We start from the raw sequence: 24084 nt of genomic DNA, 5'->3' as shown, positions 1-24084 counted from the left end.
CCAAGGACGAGAAACAGCATGGTGCCATGGCTTGACTACACAAGGGAGACCCTCCCCCACCCACCCATCGACCCACTCTGGGCTGAACGTATATTCCTATATGTATCTATATATACACATGTGTAAGAAGCAAAGACTCTGCTGCCTGGGAAGGAGGAGAAGGTTGGCACTTGGCTTACCTGGCTTCCCACAGGTCCGCTGGCATTTCTCCTTGGTATCAAATCTGTTCAGGTTCCCAAAGCATCCGCCGTAGATGAACTCCTCACACTTCTTGCTCTTCCAGTTATAGTAGAATTTGGGCATCCGGGCCTTGCAGGGTCCAGTCATGGGAGGAAGGCGGCAGAGAACTGGAAGAGAGACCCAGAGGAGGGTGAGGACAGGAACAACGGTGAGGGCCAAGCCCCGCTGGGCAGAGCTGGGCACAGTCTTGGCTTCTGTGCTACCAGCCACCAACACATGTCCTTCAAGAGTGAAACACTTTGAGACAAACTGAAAGAAATAAATTGGCAGCAGAAGCTTTCCTAGACTTCAGTCTATTTCCTATCAATTCTTCTAAATGCATTTGAGGAAACTGACTGCAATCCACGAAAGCTCCTGCTGCCAATTTCGTTCTCTCAGTGAGTCTCAAAGGGGCTACAAGATCATATACAGCTGGTCCTCCTTATCCATGGATTTTTTTAACCACAGATTCAAGCATCCACGGCTTGAAAACATTCCAAATAAGTATAAAATCCAAATAGCAAAGCTTGGTTTTTCATTTGATATAAGGCACACCATTTTGCTATGCCACTGTATTTAATGGGACTTGAGTATCCACAGATTTTGGCATCCATGGAGGGGCCTTGAACCAAATCCCAGCAGATAACATAGACCCACTGTACCCTTTTCTACTCAGGACATTTCATATATGTATGTGTATTTGTGTTTTGTATGTTTTTGTGTGTGTGTTTTGAACTCCCCTTTATAACAGTTTTAAAACACGCCTATGAAAAGGTAACATATTTGCTTATATTCCTCCCCACCAGATGACTACAAAGGCCTCCTCTGCAACATTCTCCTCCACCACCATTTTGTGCAATGAGATGAACGGTCCTTACCTGGTTCTGGTGTCTGACAGGTGTTGCCACAGGGTGAACCACAGCACTTCTTCTTCGGTGGACAGTCAGCGTCGGCATGGCACTTGGTGCAGGGGCCTGGGTCTGAAGGGCCCTTGGATGGCACCGGCACATTTATGCAATAGCCGGACCGCTCTGAGAAGAGATACAGAGTGAGAGGAAGGTAAGTAGGCAGGTAAGTCATGCCCTCCAAGTGTCCTGGGTTGCATCTGTGCGGCAGGATTAATGCAAGTTGATACCACTTTAACTGGCTCGATACAATGGAAGTCTGGGATGTGTAGTTTTGTGAGATATTTAGCCTCCCCTGTCAGAGTGCTCTAGTCCCACAGCAAACCACAAATCCCACTATTCCATAGCACTGAGCCATGACAGTTAAAGTGGTGTCAAACTGCCATTAATTCTGCAGTGCGGCAGCAGCAGCCTCACTTTGGCAGGGACCATCCTCTTCATTAATCCTTCTGCTATCCCACTTTTCCATTTGCTTTTAAAAGGTCCTCGTTTCTCTTTCCACCTCCCACTTTCCTCTTTCATCATTAGCTTAATTTGGTTGCTGCAAACTGACTTCAAAGTGCAAAAGTGGTCTGGATTCAACTCAACAGGAAGGAAAGGAGAGGAAGGAGTGAAGTCTTTCACAGCCTGCTTATTTGGGTTTTGGTTTTCTTTGCTCAAGCTTTCCTAAACACTGTACATAAACACCAGGGATCTTGTAGGATGTTTGAGACTAACTGAAAGAAAGATCTAAGAAAGTAAAGTTTACGAAAGCTCATGCTGCCAACTTCCTCCTTTCAGTTAGTCTCAAAGTTGCTACAAGATGCTTTGACTGAGAGTTCCTTCATGGCAGAATTGGGTTGGACTGGATGGCCCTTCTTGTGGTCTCTTCCAACTCTAGGATTCTATGATTCTAAGATCTCTCTACATTAGAATAACAGAATCATAGAATCCTAGAGTTGGAAGAGACCCCAAGAAGGGCCATCCAGTCCAACCCCCTACTGCCATGCAGGAACTCTCAGTCAAAGCATCCCCAGCCTCTGTTTAAAGACATCCAAAGAAGGAGGCTCTAATACACTTTGCAGGAGTGTGTTCCACTGTCAAACATCTCTTGCTGTCAGAAAGTTCCTCCTAATGTTGAGGTGGAATCTCTTTTCCTGCAGTTTGCATCCATTGCTCCATTCTCTGGAGCATCAGAAAACAAGCTTGCTCCATCCTCAATGTGACACCCCTTCCAAAACTTAAACAGGGCTATCAAATCACACCTTCACTGTCTCTTCTCCAGGCTAAACATATCCAGCTCCCTAACCATAGGGCATGGTTTCCAGACCCTTCACCATTTTAGTCTCCCACCTTTGGACACATGGCTCCAGTTTCTTAACATCCTTTTTGAATTGTTTTGCCCAGAATTGGACACAATATTCCAAGTGTGGCCTGACCAGAACAGAGTGGCACTATGACTTCCCTTGATCTATTTTAGACACTATACAGTGCGCCTGAGTCATACCCGGCCGTGCTGGGAGAAGGGGTGACTCGTCCCATGTGGAATAATGGAGCACCCATGGCACACACGTACCACCACACCACCATGCCACAAGCCCCATTCTTTTAAATGGGGCTCGAGCATAGGCGGAATTCGCTTTACGTGGGGCAGTCCAGAACAGATCCCCCACGTAAAGAAAAGGCAGACTGTGCTTCTTTTGATGCAGCCTAGAATTGCATTGGCCTTGTTAGCTACCACATCACACTGTTGACTCATGTTCAACTTGTGGTCTACTTGGACTCCCAGATCCCTTTCAGACGTAGTTTCATTCAGTCAGGTGTCCCCCATGATCCTATATCTGTGCATTTTATTTTTCTGCCCTAAGTGCAGTACCTTACATTTCTCCGTGTTGAATTTCAATTTGTTAGCTTTGGCCCAGCTTTCTAGTCTATTCAGGTCATTTTGAATCTTGATCCTGTCCTCTGGAGTATTAGCTATTCCTCCTAGTTTGGTGTCATCTGCAAATTTGATAAGCATGCCCTCTATTCCTTCATCCAAGTCATTGATAAAGATGTTGAATAGCACTGGCCCCAGGACAGAGCCCCACTGGACACTTCTCTCCAGGACGAAGAAAAGAAGCCATTGCTGAGCCTGTAGCATGTTTGAGACTAACTGAAAGAAAGATCTGAGGAAGAAGACAAAAGCTACAAAAGCTCATGCTGCATACTTCTTTCTTTCAGTTAGTCTCAAAGTTGCTATAAGATCTCTCTACATTCTGATTCCACAGACAAACACAGCTATATCTTTGAATAAATTCCACAGCTTCTCTGCTTCAAATAGTGGTTTTGCATGGTCTTGGAGGAGGGGAGTCTCCTCTGTTGGAGGTTTGTAAATGGAAACTGGATGGTCATCTGCCATGAGTGCTTTGACTGAGAGTTCCTGTATGGCAGAAGGGTTTGGACTGGATGGCCCTTGGGGTCTCTTCCAACTCTATGAATCTATGATTGTATAAAAACAGTTGTCCCTCTTGGTGGCTGCCCACAACCCTTTGACCACAGTCTGGTGTTTCTCAGCCACAAGTGCCTCAGAAATTGCATTGCCCAAGGGCCATCCAGTCCAACCCCATTCTGCCATGCAGGAACTCTCAATCAAAGCATCCCCACTGACAGATGGACATCCAGCCTCTGCTTAAAGACTTCCAAAGAAAGAGACTCTACTATCCTCCAAGGGATTTTGTTCCAATGTTGAACAGCTTTTACTGTCAGGCAGTTCCTCCTAATGTTGAGCTGGAATCTCTGTTCCTGGAGCTTGCATCCATTGTTCAGGGTCCTAGTCTCTGCTAGTGTCCTCTCCCATGTGGATCTCACACTCCAAGAGGAGAAGGATTTGTTGCATGCCTTCTCTTCCCTCCAGACAGCAGTAGAAGCCTAGAAGCCTAGAGTTGGAAGCGACCCCAAGGGCCACACAGTCCAAACCCATTCTGCTTTGCAGGAAGAAACCATCAAAGCCCTCTCTGTGATGGATGTCCATCCAGCCTCTGTTTAAATAGCAAGCAGCAATAGCAAATATATTTCTATACCACTTATCAGTGCATTTAAGCAGTCCCTAAGTGGTTTGCAAAGTGGCAGCGAAATGCCCCCAACAAGCTGGGGAGTGGGGACTTAATTTATTGACCTCCTTGGAAGGATGCAAGCCTGAGTCAAGCTTGAGCTCTTTTGCTGGTATTGAACTTGCAACCTTGCAGTTTGTGAGCGAATGGCTGCAATACAGGCATTTAACCATTGCGCCACCAGGACTCCTCCAAAGACCTCCAAAGAAGGAGACTACCACCCTCTGAGGGAGTGTGAGAGGAATGGGTCCTGGCCCTGCTGATGTCTTCCTCATAGCCAGGCAGGAGGGGTCCCATTCACCTCTCCTTCAGACCCAAAAAGGTGCCGCTCACAGGACTTACCTTTGGCCTTGGCACCGGGAAGCTCAGTGGAGAGAGCCAGGATGCCAATAAAGAGGGCAAGGCTGATGGAGGCCACCATGGTGCCAGGCATTGAGTGCTCAGAAGCTGAGACTCAAAGGTAAGGCAGAGGATGCTGCCTCTTATAAGAAGCTCCCAGGCCGTTGCACAAGAGGGCCAGGATGGATTTGTCCAGAACTGCACAATGCAGCTTCCTTCCCCTCTGAACTGGTGTGGCCAGGCCTGGGGCAGGGAAGCAGCTAGCAAAGGACAGAGCCTGGGGAAACCCCATCCCTGGGTTAGGCCAAGGTTTCTTGGAGTGCAGCGTATGGGGCTTGATAGGATCCCTCAGGTGCCCCTCTTTTGGGACTGTTTTAGCTGCACGTTCCTGCATGGCACAAAGGGTTGGACCAAGTGGCCCCTGGAGGTCTCTTCCAACTCAGTCATCCAATGATTCATTCAGGAATGGATAAAGTAGCAAAACTGGGGCTGGTGTTGAGGGGAAAGAGAAGTCAGGAGGGAAATGGACTCTGCCTTTTGAACATTTGGTCCCTTTCTTGCAGCCCTGATGGGATCCTGATTCCAGCCAAAAGGCAGAATCTGGCCCCTTCTTCTGCGCACAATGCGAAAGCACTGTCCAGGGTCTCCTTTTTCATACAGCTCAGTAATACAAAATGTATCTTGGATGAATGTGACTTGGATGAAAGAATAGAGGGCATATTAATCAAATTTGCAGATGGCACCCAATTAGGAGGAGTAGCTAATAGCCCAGAAGAGAGGATCAACATTCAAAATGACCTCAATAGACTAGAAAGGTGGGCCAAAGCTAACAGAATGAAATTCAACAGGGAGAATCATTATTACATGCAATTACGCAAATAAAGTGATATCAGGAGTGCATTGTCACTGAAATCCCGAAAGTAATCAGATGTGCATTAATGCTTCTTTCTGACCTCTTTAATGGCGGGTTTTGTGCGACGTTGCGTGAAATCATTTTGTGCAATTAATTACACGATTTTTCTGGGATGTTAATGGGATAAACTCCCAATCTCCTTCGTGTGATAAACTCCTAATGTCCGAAACATGCTGCAGAAATAATGCAGTCTGTGACTGCTTTAACAGCCCTGGCTCAATGCAAGTGAATTCTGGATGAAATTGTGGTTTTGTGAGACATACTGTATAGCCTTCTCTGTCAGAGAGTTCTGGGGCCACAATAAACTACAATTCCCAGGATTCCCTAGCACTGGGCCAGGGCAATTAAAGCAGTCTCAAATTGGATTATTTCTGCAGTGTGCTTTGGACCTTAGTCACCATTTCCAGAAGCTAGATTCAAAACAGATTCCTGTTTGGCGGCTCAGTTTCTGCCATCCATCCTCTGCTGGGTGCAATGCGTCACCATCAGGGTTCCTTACATCCTGTCATCCAAAAACAATTGCAATGGATCTGCAAGAGTCACCCAGGACTAGGAGCAACACCTGCACATGAGGGAAGGGCTCCATCATCACAGAGGAATGAGGAAAAGGGGCTGAGGAGGAGGAGGTGCAATGGCTTGGCAAAGAGGCCTTCCATGGCTTTGGGGTGATGCAATCCTTCCTTCTGAGTGGGGCAAGAAGGGGGTGCTGTGCCAGCCAGACCCACTCCCTAGACCCACTCCCTAGGCATGCTTGCCAAACACCTACATTCTCCTTTGCAAATTGCCACTTCCTTGCACCCGGAGCACTGAGCCAGAGGCTGAGTTGTGATGGCGAAGTGAAGGCACAAGGAAAGGGCAGTGGCTTCTGGGGTTAGGCATTGCCTGAAGTGGTGCAAGAGTGGGAACGAAGCCTCAGGAATGAGGAAAAGGAAGACCATGCGCACGGCGACCAGGTGTCCTCCTTTTCCAGAACATGCCCTGCCTTTCTACCTTCTGACCAGCAGGAATTTGAATACCGTTCTGGGAAGTGTTCCCAGGCATTGTGCTATTAGGTTCTTTTTTTTATTATTAATAATTTTTATTGATTAAAAAACATTTACATATAATAAGTCACAAAAACAAACATACATACACACCAAGACCAACAAGCCCATTGTGTTGGAGATGTGAAAAAGCGCCAGGCTCCTTTCTCCACATTGGTGGAACTGTGAAGTAGACTAAAAAATATTGGACTCAAATTCATGTAATGTTCAAAAAATTTTAGGTTGCCAATTTAGATTAGACCCTAAACTTTACTTACTAAACATGATATTTGATTCAGAGTTAGAAGCTAAACATGGTGTACTTTGTTTTACATGATTGCAGCCGCTCGGATAGTCCTCGCCTCAAAATGGAAAGAAAGAAGTAACCTGAGTTGGAATGATGGTTGTTGAAATTACTCTCTTACTGGAAATGGATAAACTCACATGCTTGATTAGGGATAAGGATTGGAGTAAAAGGAGAAAAGCTGGACACCCTTGATCGAATTTATAACAGCCGAAGGCATAGTAAACATTTATTTGGTCCCAAGTAGTATAGAGGTCAGCCATAGATAGTGGAGGAAGATTTTTATTTTTATTTTTACTGAGGAACAGAGTAGTACTCTCAGCCATTAAGAAAATAAGAAATATAGCACTGTCTGTAACATGATTTATATAGTAAACATGGTTATATATAGATAAAAGGAGGTTAGTTTTGTCAAAAAGCTCAGACTATGGATTTTATTTAAGGAAGCCTACATGTTTCGTTTTGGTATTGTTGTAATTAGGTTCTAATGTTATTTAAATTTGTTATCCGCCTATTTTATTGACATTAACATGTACTAATCTGTATTATATTTAATTCTTTTGTAGAATGTAATGCCATGGGAAGGTTATTTTACCTATTTTTATTGACTGCTATGTAAACAGCGCTGTGTAAATTACAGTGCTATACAAAAAGCTTAACTAATAATAATAAATAATAATAATAATAATAATAATAATGCATGCCTTGCATTTTCTTGAATGTCTCACATTTTCATAGAATCGTAGAGTTGGAAGAGACCCCAGAAGGGCCTGCAGTCCAACCCCTTCTTCTGCCATGCAGGAAATCATAAGCAAAGCATCCCCATTGACAGATAGCCATCCAGCCTCTCACTTAAAGACTTCCAAGGAAGGAGACTTCACTCTCTGAGTGAACTCCACAGTCCAAACATCTCTTACTGTCAAGAGGTCGTCCTAATGTTAAGGTGGAATCTCTTTTCCTGGAGCTTGCATCCATTGCTCCATGTGTCTTATTCTCTGGAGCAGCAGAAAACCAAGCTTGCTCCTCCTCAATGTGACACCCCTTCATATATTGAAAGAAGGCTTCATATCTTAGAACATGGTGGTGTTCCCTTCCTTGAAAGTCTTTAAACGGAAGCTGTATGGCCATCTGTTGGGGATGCTTTGGTTGCGATTCCTGCACGGCAGAATGGGGTTTGGACTGGATGGTCTTTGAGAGTCTCTTCAACTCTAGTATTCGATGATTCTATGATATCACCCCTTAACCTTCTCTTCTCCAGGTTAAACATACCCAGCCTCCCTTTCCTCATAAGGAGGAAGATGGGACAGCAGTTGCCCTCCTCCATTCTGCTGAGGATGCCTCGTCCTCCTTTGCGGTGAGAGTCTCTGGTCACCCGGACCATGAGCCCCAGGGGACTGTAGGAGAAAGCATCTGAGCAGACAATGAAGGGGAGAGAAAGGGGAGAAGTTCCTTGTCACACTCTAAAACCTACCATCCCCGACTGTCTTGATTTGGTGAGGAGTGGCATCCAAGGGTTGGCATCATCTGGTGACAACTCATGTCCATGGAGGTCTTCCTCCTCTTTTAAGGACCTAAATACCCTAAAGTACTCAGACTCAATGGCAGACTGGGGTTGGGCTGGATGAACTTTGGGTCTCTTCCAAGTCTTTGATGTCAGATACGCATTGCCTCTTCTCTGACCATACAGGATCCTTGGCAATGTTTTCTGTTCTAATGTTACTCGTCAATCACGATTCCTGTATGCCTCTGAGTATAAAGGCAGTCGGTTGTGACATAAACCACTAACAAAATTAGTTTCAATTATAATATCATAAACAGAGCACAAAATAAGCATAAGCACAAAATTATAACTTTCAATTATAATATCATAAATTGGCCCTCCAAGCCACAGATGCTTTATCCATGGATTCAACTATCCATGGCTTGAAAAATACACCACACACACACGCACACACACATGTTGTTTTTAGCTATCTGCCACCCTGAGACTTCATAGAAAAAGGTGAGGATGTTTTTAAAAGGTAATGAGTAACCTAGTAGAACAAAAGCCAGATTGAGACCCAGGAGTCCTGCAAATGCTCCAGATCAACTGGTCGGACCAAATACTCTGTTTAACAAGTCCGGCTGAGAGAAGGACGGCGGTGCCTGCCTTTGCTTGGAGCTCCAAGGGCCTGGGCTGCTTTGAAGGCACTTTCTCAAGGAAACACCCCATTCCATGCCCTGGCATCAAACAGAAAGAGCAGGCGGTGCCACAGAGCAGCATTGGCCTATTGCGGTGCAGAGGCTCTTATGCACAAAGACCTCGCCATGAGCTGCAGGGAGATTCTTCTGTCCTCTCCTTCCCAGCATCTCTCTGCGAGAGGTGTGCAGCCAGGCTATATATCACAGACCAGAGCCCCATTCATGGAGGACCGGGCCATCAGTGGCAACCAGCCAAGATGGCTACATGGCCCCTCCAGTGCTGGGAAGAGCCTCCTTTGTGTATGGGATGCCAGGGAACAGGAGACGGGGCGGGGGCACAGTCCACGCAGGTCAAAAAGGCCAATGCGATTCTAGGATGCATCAATAGAAGTATAGTCCTCGAGTTCGAGGGAAGTGATAGTGCCACTCTATTCTGCTCTGGTCAGGCCTCACCTGGAATAATATTGTGTCCAGTTCTGGGCACCACAATTCAAAAGGACATTGAGAAACTGGAGCATTTCCAAAGGAGAGTGACTAAAATGGTGAAGGGTCTGGAAACCATGAAGCCCTTGAGGAGAGACTCAGGGAGCTGGGGATGTTTAGCCTGGAGAAGAGAAGGTGAAGAGGTGATATGATAGCCCTGATTAAATACTTGAAGGGAGGCCATACAGTATTGAGGAGGGAGCAAGCTTGTTTTCTGATGCCAAGATACAGAACAATGGATGCAAGCTGCAGGAAAAGTTATTCCACCTTAACGTTAGGAAGAAATTCTTGACAGTGAGAGCTGTTGGAAAGTGGAAGAACAGTATCAGAGATTGTGGTGGAGACTCCCTCCTTGGAGGTCTTTAAGCAGAGGCTGGATGGCCATCTGATTGAGAGTTCCTGCATGGCAGAATGGGGTTGGACTGGGTCAGGGCCCTTGGGGTCTCTTCCAACTCTATGGTGCGTTACAGACCACTGAAAAAACGGCGGCCTGTACCCGCCCCCTTTCCCCGGGGTATCGGGGCCTCAGTGGCCAGAATGGCAGCCGCTGAGGCCCCGATCCTCCACTGTCCTGGCCGCGGGGAAGTTTCAAAAGCCGCTTCCTCGCAGCCTGGAAAGGGGTGTCCTTGGGGCTTCAAGCCCCCAGGGACAACCCGCACGGGGCAGAGGAGGAGAAAGGGGCCACTTGGCCCCTTTCCGTTGCTGGGCGCAGCCGTCTGAAGGCTGCGCCCAGCAACGCAAAGCAGTGCCGCAAACCAGGAAGGAGCTCTGAAACAGAGCTTATTCCGACTCCACGCAAAGGGTGCACTAAGCGCCCTCGTGCGGAGCGACATCATCCGCGCCGCCCCGTATAGAGGCCGCGCGGTCGTGACGTCGTCATGGCGGCCCCCATGTAGATGGGGTGCCGCCATTTTGTACGGACTCAGTCCGTACTAGGGTTGGGGGGATGCGGAAGCACCGCACCTTCCTAACCCCAATATGGACTGACTCCGTACTAAAAGGCCTGTCTGTAATGGGCCAATGAGTCTATGGGCTTCCTTTTAAGGGCAACTTATTGTGTGAGTCAGGCTTTTGGTTGGCTCTGGTCCTAGGTTCTTCTGGTGATATCCCATGCTCTTCTTAATGAAGCATGCAATCATACATGCATCCACATGTGCAACTGGGAGCTTGGGGAGGCTCTTGCTGTGGGAAATACATGCTCCCCCCCCCTTTCTCATCCTGTCCCACGTCAGGAAACAATCCCACGGGCTCCATAACTCATCTCCTGTCATCCTAGAGAGGAACGTCCTGCTCCCCAAATCCACACAAGCCCCACTGTTGCCTAAACTAGCACAAGCAAGTCATCACTTCCCACCACCAAACCCAGTTTACCCCAGGACAGGCCTGGCGAGGCTTTACCAGTTAGCTTTTCATTCCTTGGAGAGACACAGTCCCTCCTTCGCACCAAGCCTGAAGCCTTCTAGTTTCCTTTGAAGAATACATTGGGGGATGAGGGTTGCCTATAATACTGCCAAGGACTTGCTGTGGCAACCAGCCCCCTTCCTTTATTTCCTACCAGGAAATTACACACAACGGTCCAACTGTCAGCACTCAAAGGCAGTTTATTGGTGGGGAAGCACTGCAAGGAGTAAAGAGAAGTAGGTAAAGCCAGCTGCAGAGTGCAATGTATGGTGCAGAAGACGATGGTCAAGGTCCTACAATGAGGTTACGCAGCATAAAACTCTGTCTGTGCATTTGCACATCAGGGGGGTATAACAAAGTTACAGCGGGCTCTCAATTTCTGTGGGCTTACCATCCATGGATTTAAACATCCATGGACGGCAAGCCCCCTTGCTTTCAGTGGGTGCGCATGCACACGGCTGCATTAGTGGCCACGTGTGTTGCGCCTGTCATTAAGGACAATGGGACTCGAGGTCTCGTGTTTTACTTTATCCATGGGGGGGTTTGGAATGGATCCTACATGGATACAAAGAGCGGACTGTCCTTGTGTTAATCTGGATTCAGTTCTCTTTTGTCAGTCAAGACAAAGTCTAGGCATTGCCAGGATCTGCAGGCAGATCTGCTGATTGCAGTCAGCAAAGAAGGACCATGTTTTGATAAGATCATGCTTGAGAAGTAGGAGCAACAAAGTCATTGAATTTTATGCTCACAATTTGGATTGATTTTACTGCTTACCATTTTTTTCTGAATAAATTAGAATCTAATGGCTAAACCTAGATGTGCTAATTCCTTTAAGATCTCAGTGTTGTGTGTGGTTCAAAAATTAGAAATCAGACTTCTTCATCTTCAAATATGATCTTACTTTTGTAGAAGGTGCAAAAACGTTTGCCAGTTTTTATCACACGATGTTGTGTCCATCCTGCTGCTGCTTCACATTTCATTCAATCCTGAAGCGCTCCTTTTTATTGACAGGTAAAACCAATCAATGACCCCCCAATCACACTTCTTTTCCCCTTTGGATTTCTGCTTCTCAGGCAACTGCATGGTGCAAGTGGGCATGGTTCTGCTGTTCTTCCCCTCTCCTCCTTTCCCTTTGCTACTCCCAGGCAAGCTGTTTTCCTTTCCTTTTCTATTTCTTTTCTTCTTCTCTTTTTTCGTTCATTGCATTGCCCATTGTCATAAAAATAATAAAGGGAAAGGCGTGCTGGGGAGGACCTAGGGCAGGAAGCTGGGTTCATGAAAGCAGTGCAGGAGAGAGACTGTGCCATTTGGTTTGCCAAAGCACTATTGGAGAGAAAAGCGTGACAAGAAATGATGCTAAACTGTTATGTTGCCATTCTTAAACCAGCAGGATTGTAGTGGGACATCAGGCCGGGGCGATAAAGTCCTGACCTCACCTGGAATAATCCAGTGTCCAGTTCTGGGCCCCACAATTCAAAAAGGATATTGAAAACTTGGAGCCATGTGTCCAAAGGAGGGGGACCAAAATGATGAAGGGTCTGGAAACCATGAAGCCCTGTGAGGAACAACTTACAGAGCTGGGAATGTTTAGCCTGGAGAAGAGAAGGTGAAGAGAACAGAAATTAGAAATAACCCGCAAAAGCGGGTAGTTTTTCGGCCAACGTTTGCGTCAATGAGAGATAACGCAACATTAATCTGAATGCAAAGTCGACAAAACCCATTTTTTTATTTTCGGAAACTTCCCAAAAGTAAATAAGGAGTGTGTTTTGTTGACTTTGTGATCGGATTAATGTCACATTATTTCTCATTGGCCCAAATGTGTTTGAAAAACAACCCGCAAAAGTAGATTTTAAAATCCCGTTTCTGCATGGGATTTTACCAATTTGCCTCCCATTTGCCTCTCTGTGATAAAGTCCAGACATAAACACTGACTCAAACCCAGACTTAAGCATACCAAGAACGGCCCCCCTTTCTCTTCCCTCTTCCCCACTTTTAGAAGACTTTTCTCTACCTGGTTTGGTAGATAATAATACTGTCTTCCACAACCCCAAACCCTTGGGCCTTTTTAACTCCACTCCTTTGGAGGTTTTTAAGCAGAGGCTGGGGGGCCATCTGGCGCTTTAGAAGTGGAATCAAAAAGGTCCCTTGTCCCCACTATCCAAGTGATTTTTTTTTCCGTACCCCAATGGAATCGGTTCCTTTTGTGGAACGTTTGTCATTCCCACTTGATGCCCCTCTTCGAAATACATGTCAATCAAATTGTCCAGGAAAGCAGCCAAATGGCTGATAAAGCCAGCCTAGTTCTTAAACAAACAAACCCCCAAATAGCAGAGTCAGAGCAAGCAACACAGTCTTGGAGATTCAAAGCAGTATCAGCAGAAGGATTACCAAAAGAGTTGTCCAACGATCCAAGGTATCAGATAGGAAGGTCCATAAGGCAGTCCAAGGTCAAGTGTTCCAGATAATCAAGATCAGGGGTCAGCAACCTCCGGCCCATGGGCCGGATGCAGCCCACGGCCTTTCAGCCGGCCCCTGCTAACTCCTGCCGCCGCTGATTGTGGCTTTTCGCCGCTCTGGGCGGTGCCATTTTATTTCTCAAAATGGCAGCGAAGACTCGTGCAACCTTTTCCATGGCTGTGCGAGACTTCACTGCCATTTTGAAAAACAAAATGGCGGCGACCTAGAGGCGAAGTCTCACGCAACCACAGGAAAGGTCGTGCGAGACTTCGTCGCCATTGGCGGCAGCCTCTAGCAGGCCCGCTGCGGCTACCGGGGCCCTGCTACAGGGCTCCGACAGCAGCAGCAGGGCTCTGGGGGGCCCATTGCCATCGCTGGGATCCTCCAAGAGGGCTCCGGCAGCGGCAGCGGGCCTCTAGGACTTTTTTGCCAGTCTCTGATGGGGCCTGGGGCCCTGTCAGGGGCTGGCAAAGAGGGGGAGGCCTCCAGCGCTGGCGGTCCCCGCCGGCTCTTTCCCGGCCTCTGACGGGGCCTGGGGCCCCGTCAAGGGCCAGCAAAGAGGAGGAGGCCTGGCCCCCGGACGGTGGAAGCTCCACCCCCCAGCTTCAGTCCCCCCAGTTGTCTGAGGTACAGCAACCCGGTCCCCGGCTCAAAAAGGCTGTCTACCCCTGATCAAGATAGTCAGCAATCTAAGAAACAAGGATTTGTTCCAAGAAGCCAGAGTCCTTTGTACAGAAAAGGCAGAAAACCCCTGGCAAAGAGCCACACCTGCTCCAGGTGCCTAAATAGGCCAGCAGCAGCCTTCAGGTGTGTCTGATCACAAACACACTTCTGATAAAGCCTCTGTGATCTTTCGGCTCAAGGCTCCCTGGAGGTAGGCACACTTCCCAGATTGGGCCTCGGGCAGACTTGGCAGCTGAACCTCTGGAGGGGCTACAGACTCTGCTCCAGCAGAACTAGGGCCAGCCTTAGGCTCCCCAACTGCAGGCTCAGGTCCCAGGGGCTCTGGCTCATCCTCTGAGTCCTCCGAGTCGTCTTCCAGGCTGGGCATGACACAAATGACGTAAGCCCATGTGGGGGGCATATCACACACACAAACAAACACCCCTTTCCCTCTTCACAGCTGTCTCTCTCTCTCACACACACACATGCTCTTCCCCTCGCATAACGGCAGCAGTGGCTGGCTCTGGCCCCTGGCTCTCCCCGATGCCTGGCCAAGGCGCAGCGAGCCTCGGAGAACGGCCGGCCGGAGCTCCCCGACTCTGGGCTGCTCCTGCGCCCCTCGCCCAGGAGGCTGGTCTGCTCCACAGAGGAAGTGCCAGGGCTGCCTTCTGCAGGGGATTGCTGTTCGTTTGAAAAGGAGGAGGAGAGGAAGGCAAGGCAAACCTTTGGGGGGTTGGGGGGGGGTCGTGAAATTGATAGTTTCACAATTGAGCAGTTGTGACATCACTCTATCAATTTATCCATCCATTCATAGAATCCTAGAATCATAGAGTTGGAAGAGACCACAAGGGCCCTGATCCAGTCCAACCCCCTTCTTCTGCCATGCAGGAAATCCAAATCAAAGCATCCCTGACAGATGGCCATCCAGCCTCTGTTTAAAGACCTCCAAGGAAGGAGACTCTATCACCCTCCGAGGAAGGAGTGCATTCCACTGTCAACCAGCTCTTTACTGTCAAGATGTTCCTTCTAATGCTTAAGTTGAATCTCCTTTCCTTTCCATTGCTCCATTGTGTCATTTTCTCTGGAGCAGGAGAAAACCAGCTCGCTCCCTCCTCAATATGGCATCCCTTCAAATGCTTAACACGGGCGTATCATATCGCCTCTTAACTGTCTCTTCTCCACGCTAAACATTCCCAGCTCCCTAAGTCTTCCTCACGGGCTTCATGGTCTCCAGACCCTTCATCTTCTTTCTCTTTTCCTTAGTTTGCACCCATTGCTCCTTGTCCTAATCTCTGGAGCAGCAGATAACAAGCTTGTTCAAATGGGCACATATGTACCCTCAGGTGGGATTTTGCATGCAAACGGGTTGCAAAGGAAGATGCCCCCTTGTGGCAGGAATAGCTGGCCTGGGGGCTAAACGCCATTGGTTCATTATCCAGCCACTGGTTACAGTTATGCATTAATAGCACTTAATAGATTGACTTGCAGTGCCAAGGCCCGCAACAACGACCGGGTGGGCTAGGAGTGGGCAACATATTCTATTCTATGGGGATATGTTTCTGTCTCTGCAGAAAGCTGGGATGGTCCCTAGTGATGGTTGCCTTCTCTTCTGCTCTAGGATCTCATTAAATTGACTCCAGCAAGGATGAATTGCTTTGCAAGATTTTACCACCCCACTCTTCGCTTGCCCCCATGGGACCCCCACATGCTGCTCTGCCCCAAAGGCATGCTTGGAGTGAACAGTCCCTCCCCCCCCCCCACACACACACAGACAATAAGTTTACTGAATTCCCTTGTATCATGAGCCATCATCTGAGCCTGCAAGTTAATGAGGAAACATCAAGGTTTGCGGGGGATGGAGAACTACTTCACTGGAGTTGGCTCCAGGTAACTGCTCCATCTTCATGAGCCATGAAAAGAGTTCAAGCATCACTCATGCTGCTCTGCCTACATGCCGGAAGCAAGGAAAATAACAAGGCGTTTATCAGACGGGGGTCTTTGCAGCTCAGATCCGGGGCTTCTGCGGATCGGACCATTCGCATTCATGTGACAACGAGAATTTATTTTCCTACCTGGTAGCTTTAATGTGAGCCCCTTCCGTGGGACTTGCGAACTGAATCCTTATTGACTCCTCATTTTGGCGCGTTTTGGCGAGTGTGCTAAATAAGTGGATTGAGCGCTTCGCATTGGGGCTCTGTCGATCTCCCCGGCGAATTGGTCTGGTGTGGAATCCCAATTGCTTGTGCTCCTAAACACCATGGCAAGACCCCTGGGTTGCAATTCCCATGATGCCCTGCTGCAATTTGCCCCATGTACTTCTGGTGGCTCTTTTTGCTTTCAGGGCAACCGGGGCTTCATTGGAGCTCTCTCTCTTTCTCTCTCTCTGCTTCCCTCCTCTTCCTCGCTGCAACTTCGGCAGGCAGCCTGGCCAGCAGCGCTTTCTCCTCCCTGCCCCCCCCCTCCTCTCTCTCACACACACACCATATCCCTGGCAGCCAAAATGCAAATGGGATCCTCGTGTCAGAGCCCCCATTCATTTCATCCACATCTACATCCATCCTAAGGATGTATACTAATGTTTTTGAAATAGATGTGAAGGAAATGAAACATGAGGATGGAGGGAGAGATGGAACTCCCAGAATTCCATAGCCTCGAGTCAAGGACCCCACAACAAACTCCAACACCCATAGTAATAATAATTTATTTTTAAAATAATAATAATAATTTATTATTTTAAAATTATTATTATTGTTGTTGTTGTTATTATTATTATTATTTAAGTTATTAGTTTGCTGAGGCACCAGAGCTCTCTGGCAGAGAAGGTTCCCAGAATTCCATAGCACTGAGCCAGGACAGTTAAACTGGAGTTAAACTTGATTATCTCCCCAGTGTGGATGCAACCTAAGAGAAGGCAACTGAATGACAGGAGGATAGATGTAGAGATATAGAGATATAGATATAGCTCTTTAAGGGCTTTTGGACTTCAGCTCCCAGAATCTCAGGCTATTGGCCAACATGGCTGAGGCTTCTGGGAGCTGAAGTCCAGGATCTTTTAAATGACACAGTTTGGGGACCCCTGGGATAGATGTCGATGTGGATGAATTGGAGGGGGGCTCTGACATGGAGGACCCCTTGAATTTGGCTGCTAGGGATGGGAAACTAAAAGGGAGGAAGAAAGGTGCAGCTGTCATTCAGGTGAAAGTGGAGCCAGGCTCCCTTCTTCGCCCCGGAAGTGCAAAGGTTCAGGATGCCTTCAGGGCCCCACTGAGCATGCGCAAGGGTCCCAATTCGAATCCTTGAATCCCCATGGTCTGCACCGGTGTGGAAAAACAATTTGCACTCACTCCTCTTTGCCTGAATCCGCATCACAGTGACTTGCTTCGATTAGATTCCCCCTCCGTTCAGAAGGGCAACGGAACAGCAACCAGGTCTGAAAATACATTCTCGTTATCATGTGAATGCAAATCACCCGATCCGCAGACGCCCCGGATCTGAGCTGCAAAGACCCCATCTGATAAACGCCAAAGAGTGTTCCCAATACCCAGAAATGGATCTTATTAGGACGGAGTGTCCCAAAATCATTCTACAGCATTCCTTATCTATGATGGAAGTGAAGTCCCTGAGTTTTGGATTTCTGAACTCAGGTCATCCAGCACAAGGCCCACAGCCTCCTGCCAGGGGTCTGAAAGGGGCCTATCAGTGTATCTGGAAAGGAGAGCAGGGATTTCCTGGTCCAGTTCTGGGCACCGCAATTCAGTATTCCAGCTGGGCCAGTTTTGACTTGTCCTGCATTTTAAGATGTCTGCAATGTGTAAGTCCCTGTAACTAGTCAGAAAACTGAAAGATTGACCCACAAAACCAGTCCTCTCCCTCCCACTTGTAAGGATATCTGCTCAAATTTTGGGGAATAGTAATTAGCTCAACACACCAATATAGGGCTCCTTACAAGTACCCTTTTCGGACTGAATCCCAGCCTGTATACAAATAGACCAGAACTTCCAGGAACTGACGCAAAGGCAAAGTCTTTGAATTTTAAGCTAGTTTATTGATGCACAGGGGCACACACACTCACACACATACATTCGCTCATGCAATCACTCAAGGCTTATAATAGAAGAAAGGGAGGAAAAATGGATGAGAGAACACAAGGCCTTCTAATGGGATACTTGCCTGAGATGGTTTCCCTCAGAATCAAGGTAGATGCAGCAACAGGATGAAGGGAAATGGGGAAAGGGGTGCGTGGACCCACGCCAGGAGAAGCAGACTGACAGAGTGCCTGCCTGCCAACAACGTGGAACAGGGAACAAAGGAAAAACTGGACCTTAAATAGGTTCCCAGTCACGTAGTCAGTGGAGGCTGTTGTCCTACATCAAAGCAAAACCAAATTTACACCTCACTTGATTCATAGGCATCCTCTGCCATGGGAAAACAATTGATACCGGAATGGCTTGTGTCTGTGAAACATCTCCCAGTCATAAATCTGTCTCATAGGTGTGAAGGAATCTTCCTGTTTGCAATCCTAACTGAGGCGGGCTGCTTTCAGATCACGGCAGCCAAAGAGCAGCTCCCATAATGCCTTTCCATTAGGGTCATAAGGAGACATACCTTCACCCTATAGATGCAGGACTTGCTTAGAGGCCTCTATGATCAAGTGATGCCAGGGAAGAGGGGCCACCTGGTTACCTCCACAGATGCATTTTGGGATAGGGATTTGTGGGGGTATTTTTATAAAACCAGTCCTCCTCCTCCCACTCACCCTATACTTCCCCAAAAGCATAGAGGAGGCCACACTGAGTAGCAAGCTGGACTGAATGGCCTGAGCAGTATTGAGGTTCCACATTTTTCATTGGGGTATATGGTCTTCTGGGATAGAAAAACAAATCCGGTGACATCTGGGGTCCCATTACACTTACATTTTTTGCACAGAGAGATTCTCCTCTGTGAATCAATACAAAATCAATTCATACGTTCCCACTACATTTTAAGGCAGCAAATCTCTCTGTGGCATTTAAATCCGGTCTGAAGTTCCCATTTGCCACCATTTTGGATCAAAATGCAGGTGCTTCCATTTCCTGAATAGTGGTTGCACAATCCGAATCGATCCAATGGCTTAGACACACTATCAGAGATGCAAGGGATCCAGTGCCAAATGCACCAGATTGAATGGGCTTTTTGGTTCTCCCTTCCCCCCCCCCAAGCTGCAATGAGTCTGAACTACAGGTAAATAGCCCAGTTTCCAAACCATGAATGTGGCCCTTGAAGGCTACTCCATTTATTAATGCATGAGCTTCTGCAGATTGTAGCCCACTTTATCAGTTAGAATGACTGAAGATGAAAAGGTGACTTGCTCTCTGAAGCAAAGGGCCATTCGCCAATTCTGGGTTCCATGAGATCAGATAAAGGGGTGCAAAATTGTAGGTAGGAGGGTTTGCTGCATGCTAAGGGGAGTCAGAAACAGGTGTTATGCACCCACAGTTAAAAGAAAGAGAGGCATGGCCTTCATCTCCATCTCCCATCCCTCCTTAGGCATTCTCCTCAGACATCCTCCAAATGCGCTGCCTAGTTGCACCTGGAAGAAATATACCATGCACAAAAATTGTGTCCTTCTTTGGAAGATGGGGCATGAAACGGCATCCCAAACCCCCGATGGGAGGGATGATTCTGGCTGAGCGTCATCTGGATCACTGCTGTTCTTAAAAAAAGAACCGCTAAGGGTTCTTGTTACAACTCTAAGAAATAAATGGTAGGAAGAAAATGGGAGGAAGGTGGGTAGAGCAAAGGGAGCCAATGGATCTCTCACTGCGAGGGCAGTAATCCATTCTGGGGTTTACTAGCACTCTTCCTGGGGACTAGTTGCAAATGCTAATCTCCAGTTCTGGGCAGGCAAACTGTACAAACTGCCCTCCGAGCACCAGACCCACCAGCCACCCCTGGAGTAGAATTGTACAATCATAGCATTGGAAGAGACCTCAGGGACCATCTGGACCAGTGGTTGCCAACCTTTCGGTTCTCCAGATGATTTGGACTTCAGCTCCCATGATTCCCAACTCCTGGCCAAGTTGGCTGGGGCTTCTGGGAGCTGAGGTCCAAAACAAAGGGAGGACCAAAGGTTGGGACCACTGATCTGGAGCAACCACCTGTCATGCAGGAATCCACAAGATAAAGCACACCTGAGAGAGGCCCACCTGGGCTCTCTTTAAAGACCGCCAAAGAAGGAGTCCGCCACCCTCCATGCCAGTCCCAGGCCACTTGTCAGGAGGCCACCAGTCCACTGGCTAACAGCTCTTATCGCCGGGAAGGTCTTCCTAATGTTGAGTTGGAATCCCTTTTCCTGCGGTTTGAACCCATTGCTCCATGAATCCATTGATCTGGAGCAGCAGGAAATAAGCTTGCTCCTTCTTCCAGATGGCATTTCCTCAGATGTTTCAAAACATGATAGCCTTTAGGGCTGAAGGGCGGGGTATAAATACCATAAATAAATACATAAATACATAAGCTATCATCTTTCTCTCAGGCTTTCCCAAGCTAAACATACCCAGCTCCCAAGTCCTTCCTCATGAGTCTTGGGAGCTTATCACTTGGCTTATTAATTTGGCTTACCTCTTCCGGTTTAGATTTCCATTCAGGCTGTATCACGATGTTATCAGAAGGGTTTTGCTGCTGAATGTGCCATGTGAATACATCCCGGGTGCCTCCCTGCTTCCAGGAGCGTTCTGGCAGCCATTTTCTTCAGCTGGAAAACTCCCAGATCCAAAAAGAGCCGCACGGAGCACTCCTGGAAGCAGGGAGGCACCTGGGATGTATTCACGTGGCACATTCAGTGGCAAAAACCTTCTGATACAATCAGGATGCAGCCCAAATTGAAATTTAAACCAGGAGAGGTAAGCCATTTTAATAAACCAAGCAATAAGCTGCTTGGACTGAATCTACGCTGCCAAATGGATGCACTTTGACACCGCTTTAACTTCCATGACTTTGTTTGTTTGTTGAAGTATTCTGCTTTCTCAGTCAGTGAACTCAGGAACTCCATAGCATTGTGTCATGAAAGTTAAAGTGGTGTCAGGCTGCATTAATTCTGCAGTGTGGCAGCACCTTTGGTTTCCAGGCTTTTGACCCTCTTGGTCATCCTCCTCTGGACACTTTCCAGCCTATCAATGCCTTTCTCAAACTGAGGTGCCCAGAACTGGGTGCAGGACTCCAGCTGAGGCCTGACCAAGTGGCACCTCTATGTCCATCAATCTGGAGACTGTCTATTGAGATGAATTAAAAAGAAGAATCATATTCAGGGTAGCCATGTTGCCTATATAGTAAAGTGTAATAATAGTGTACTAAAAGCCACAAAATTGGGATGCCTGTATTCCGCCAGCAATGCACAAAATGCATGATGCAAGTTTTTGAGGCTCCACTGGGTTCTTTATCGTTTGTTGTTGTTACAGGAGAAAAATGTATAAAATGATGTTGTTAGCGACAGACCTGCATTTCCCCAAGTTGTTGTTGTGTTGTTCTGTGGTGGATACCTCTGCAGATAGTTCCCTCCCTCTTCTGGCAATGCGGCAAAATGGGGACAAAGCCTCCACATTCCAGGAAAGAAAATGTGAATGCCATTCCCAATAATAAAAGGTGCTTCTTCTGAGATGTCTCCATCCTTTGTGAGGCCACAGCAGCCGTTCCTTAGACAGCAAGCATTGCATTTCTCAAGGGAAGCCTTTTGCATTAGGAAAAAATTAGCTATCGGTTTAGTAAAACATGCCAAATGGAGTCCTAATTTTTTAAAAATATATATTTTACCTATAGGACTTTATTGCACTGGGGCTGATTTGGGCATTAAAGAGAGATTAAAGTGCATTTAAAGCATCTCACAAATAAAGTGAAAATGGCAAATAATTATGCGAATGATGGTCACACGCAATTGCGCAAATAAGGTGATATCAAAAATGCATTGTGGCTGAAATACCGAAAGTAAAAAAGATGTGTGTTAATGCTTCTTTGTGACCACTTTAATGGTGGGTTTTGTACAACATCGTGTGAAATAGTTTTGCATAATTACGCTACTTTTTCGGGATATTCATGCAATAAACCCCCGATCTCCTTCAAGTGATAAACGACACATTGGGAGTAATAAAGTCCCAGTCCATTGGCTCTCCTTCAAAGCAAAATCTTAAAAGCCAAGTTGAACAGATGCACCTGGAGACCCTTTGTTCCCACAGAGATCGAAGGAAATGAATTTACACAGTAGGTAAACCAGAAAGGCAAAAGCATTTTGCCCACCAGAACAGCAACCATCAAGCCTCTGCAGCAAAGGAATCATGAACAGGACCCTAAACAAGCAGGATTATCACACGACAGACAAGAAAGAGACCAGGGGGAATGGTCTGGATAAAGTAAGAGGACACCTTGCAAATATTATTTTGTGTACAGGGGACAGGAAAGAATCACAGAATCATTGAGTTGGGGAACCCCAAGAGCCATCCAGTCCAACCCCCTTCTGCCATGCAGGAACTCTCTATCTAAGCACCCCATTGACAGATGGCCATCCAGCCTTTGTTTAAAGGCTTTTAAAGAAGGAGACTCCACCAAAATCTCTGAGTCAGTGTCTTCCACGGTTGAACAGTTCTAATGTTGAGCTGGAATCTCTTTTCCTGTAGCTTCCATCCATTGCTCCAGGTCCTATTCTCTGGAGCAGCAGAAAACAAGCTTGCTCCATCCTCAATCTGACACCCTTTCAAATACATAAACAGGGCTATCATATCACCTCTTAACCATCTCTTCTCCAGGCTAAACATACCCAGCTGCTTGAGGGGGGATACAGACAGGCAGCTGCATGCTGCCCATCATTACTCCTCATTGGCACCACGCCAACTGCACACTCTTTTTAGGAGTGCCATAACAGTGCTTGCATGCCCTGAATGCCACCACTTCTGGCAAGTGCCATTTGGGCACAAGGATGCCCATGCACCATCATCATGCGCCCCTGTAGGTGGGGCCGTGGCAAGATGGCGCATGGGCACCGCTATTAGGGCTAGGCACATATGGACTCCCAGCCATACGGCGCCCTTAAATCGGCCCCAGGACAGCACTTTTTGCCCGTCTGTATAGGGTGCATAGGGTCAAACCAGGAAAAGTACACACAATTTTTTGACGGCCACAAGGTGGAGCATCTATTGCCTGGAGCCCTTCTGGAAGGAAAGGAGAGAAGGGAGTCTGGACTGGACCAACCTGTCTTGCAACAGAATATTTCAAGGAAGAGGCAAGTTTACAAAGACAATCGTGCCTCTTCCTTGAAATATTCTGTTGCAAGACATGGACTTTCCCCTGGGGACATGATCTCCATTGGACAGGAGGCTCACCTGTTCCTGTTCACAGCTGCCACCTGGACTCAGAGCACCTGAGCTGGGCCAGGGGCAACCACCATCTTGCAAGGGGACATTTGGAGGAAAGGGCAAAGACTCCACCGAGGGCAGAGTTTCCCAACCATCTGTCCACAGCAAGGCTCAGGAAGGACACTTCCCTCCTCAAAGGTGAAGCATGGTTAAAATATTGCTAGTCTACCATATATCTCAGCACCATCAGATAGGTTACAAAATAAATACAGTGCACTCTCAGTTTCCACTGGGGTTTGCTTCCTGGACCCCGGAGGATACCAAAGTTTGTGGATGTTCAAGTCCCATTAAATACAATGGAGTACTGTTATTATTATTATTACAGTGGATTCTTAGTATCTGCTGGGGTTTGGTTCCAGGACCCCAGTGGATACCAAATTCTATGGATGTTCATGTCCCTTTATATACAGTTGTGCTTGTTCTTGTTGTTGTTGTTTGCCTTCAAATTGTTTCTGGCAAACCTAAGACAACACTACCATGCGGGGTTTTGGGCAAGATTTATTCAGAGGTTTGCCATTGCCTTGCTCTGAGGCTGAGAGAGTGTGATCTTTCTAAGGCCACGCAGTGGGTTTTACAACTGAGTTGGGAGCCAAACCCTGGTGTCAAACCACTTTGCCACGCTGGCTCTTCTGTTATATGCAGCAGAGTAGGAAAATGGTGTCGCTTGCATAAAATGGCAAAATCAAGGTAGGGTTTTTGGAAGAAATAAAATTAAATATGTTCATCTGCTGCTTATACTTTGGGGG

The 24084-nt window shown here is 47.3% G+C and overlaps 1 protein-coding gene across 1 annotated transcript in view; it reads right to left on the bottom strand.

Moving 5' to 3' along the window:
• Window positions 1-4631, bottom strand: part of LOC121928078 (eppin-like) — an 8497-nt gene extending 3866 nt beyond the window's left edge. Inside the window, exons 1-3 of the mRNA XM_042462323.1 lie at window positions 4538-4631; window positions 1098-1250; window positions 180-347 (exon numbers count right to left, since the gene is read on the bottom strand). Of these exons, the coding sequence (XP_042318257.1) occupies window positions 180-347; window positions 1098-1250; window positions 4538-4628 (412 nt within the window). The 5' untranslated portion in view covers window positions 4629-4631. The remainder of the gene's footprint in view (window positions 1-179; window positions 348-1097; window positions 1251-4537) is intronic.
• Between the last annotated feature and the right edge of the window lie 19453 nt (window positions 4632-24084).

This window comes from Sceloporus undulatus, chromosome 4 (assembly GCF_019175285.1).
Source record: "Sceloporus undulatus isolate JIND9_A2432 ecotype Alabama chromosome 4, SceUnd_v1.1, whole genome shotgun sequence".
In the NCBI taxonomy this organism is placed as follows: Eukaryota; Metazoa; Chordata; class Lepidosauria; order Squamata; family Phrynosomatidae; genus Sceloporus; species Sceloporus undulatus.
The sequence above is the reverse complement of the archived record's forward strand: the minus strand, read 5'-3'. Positions and strand labels throughout refer to the sequence as shown.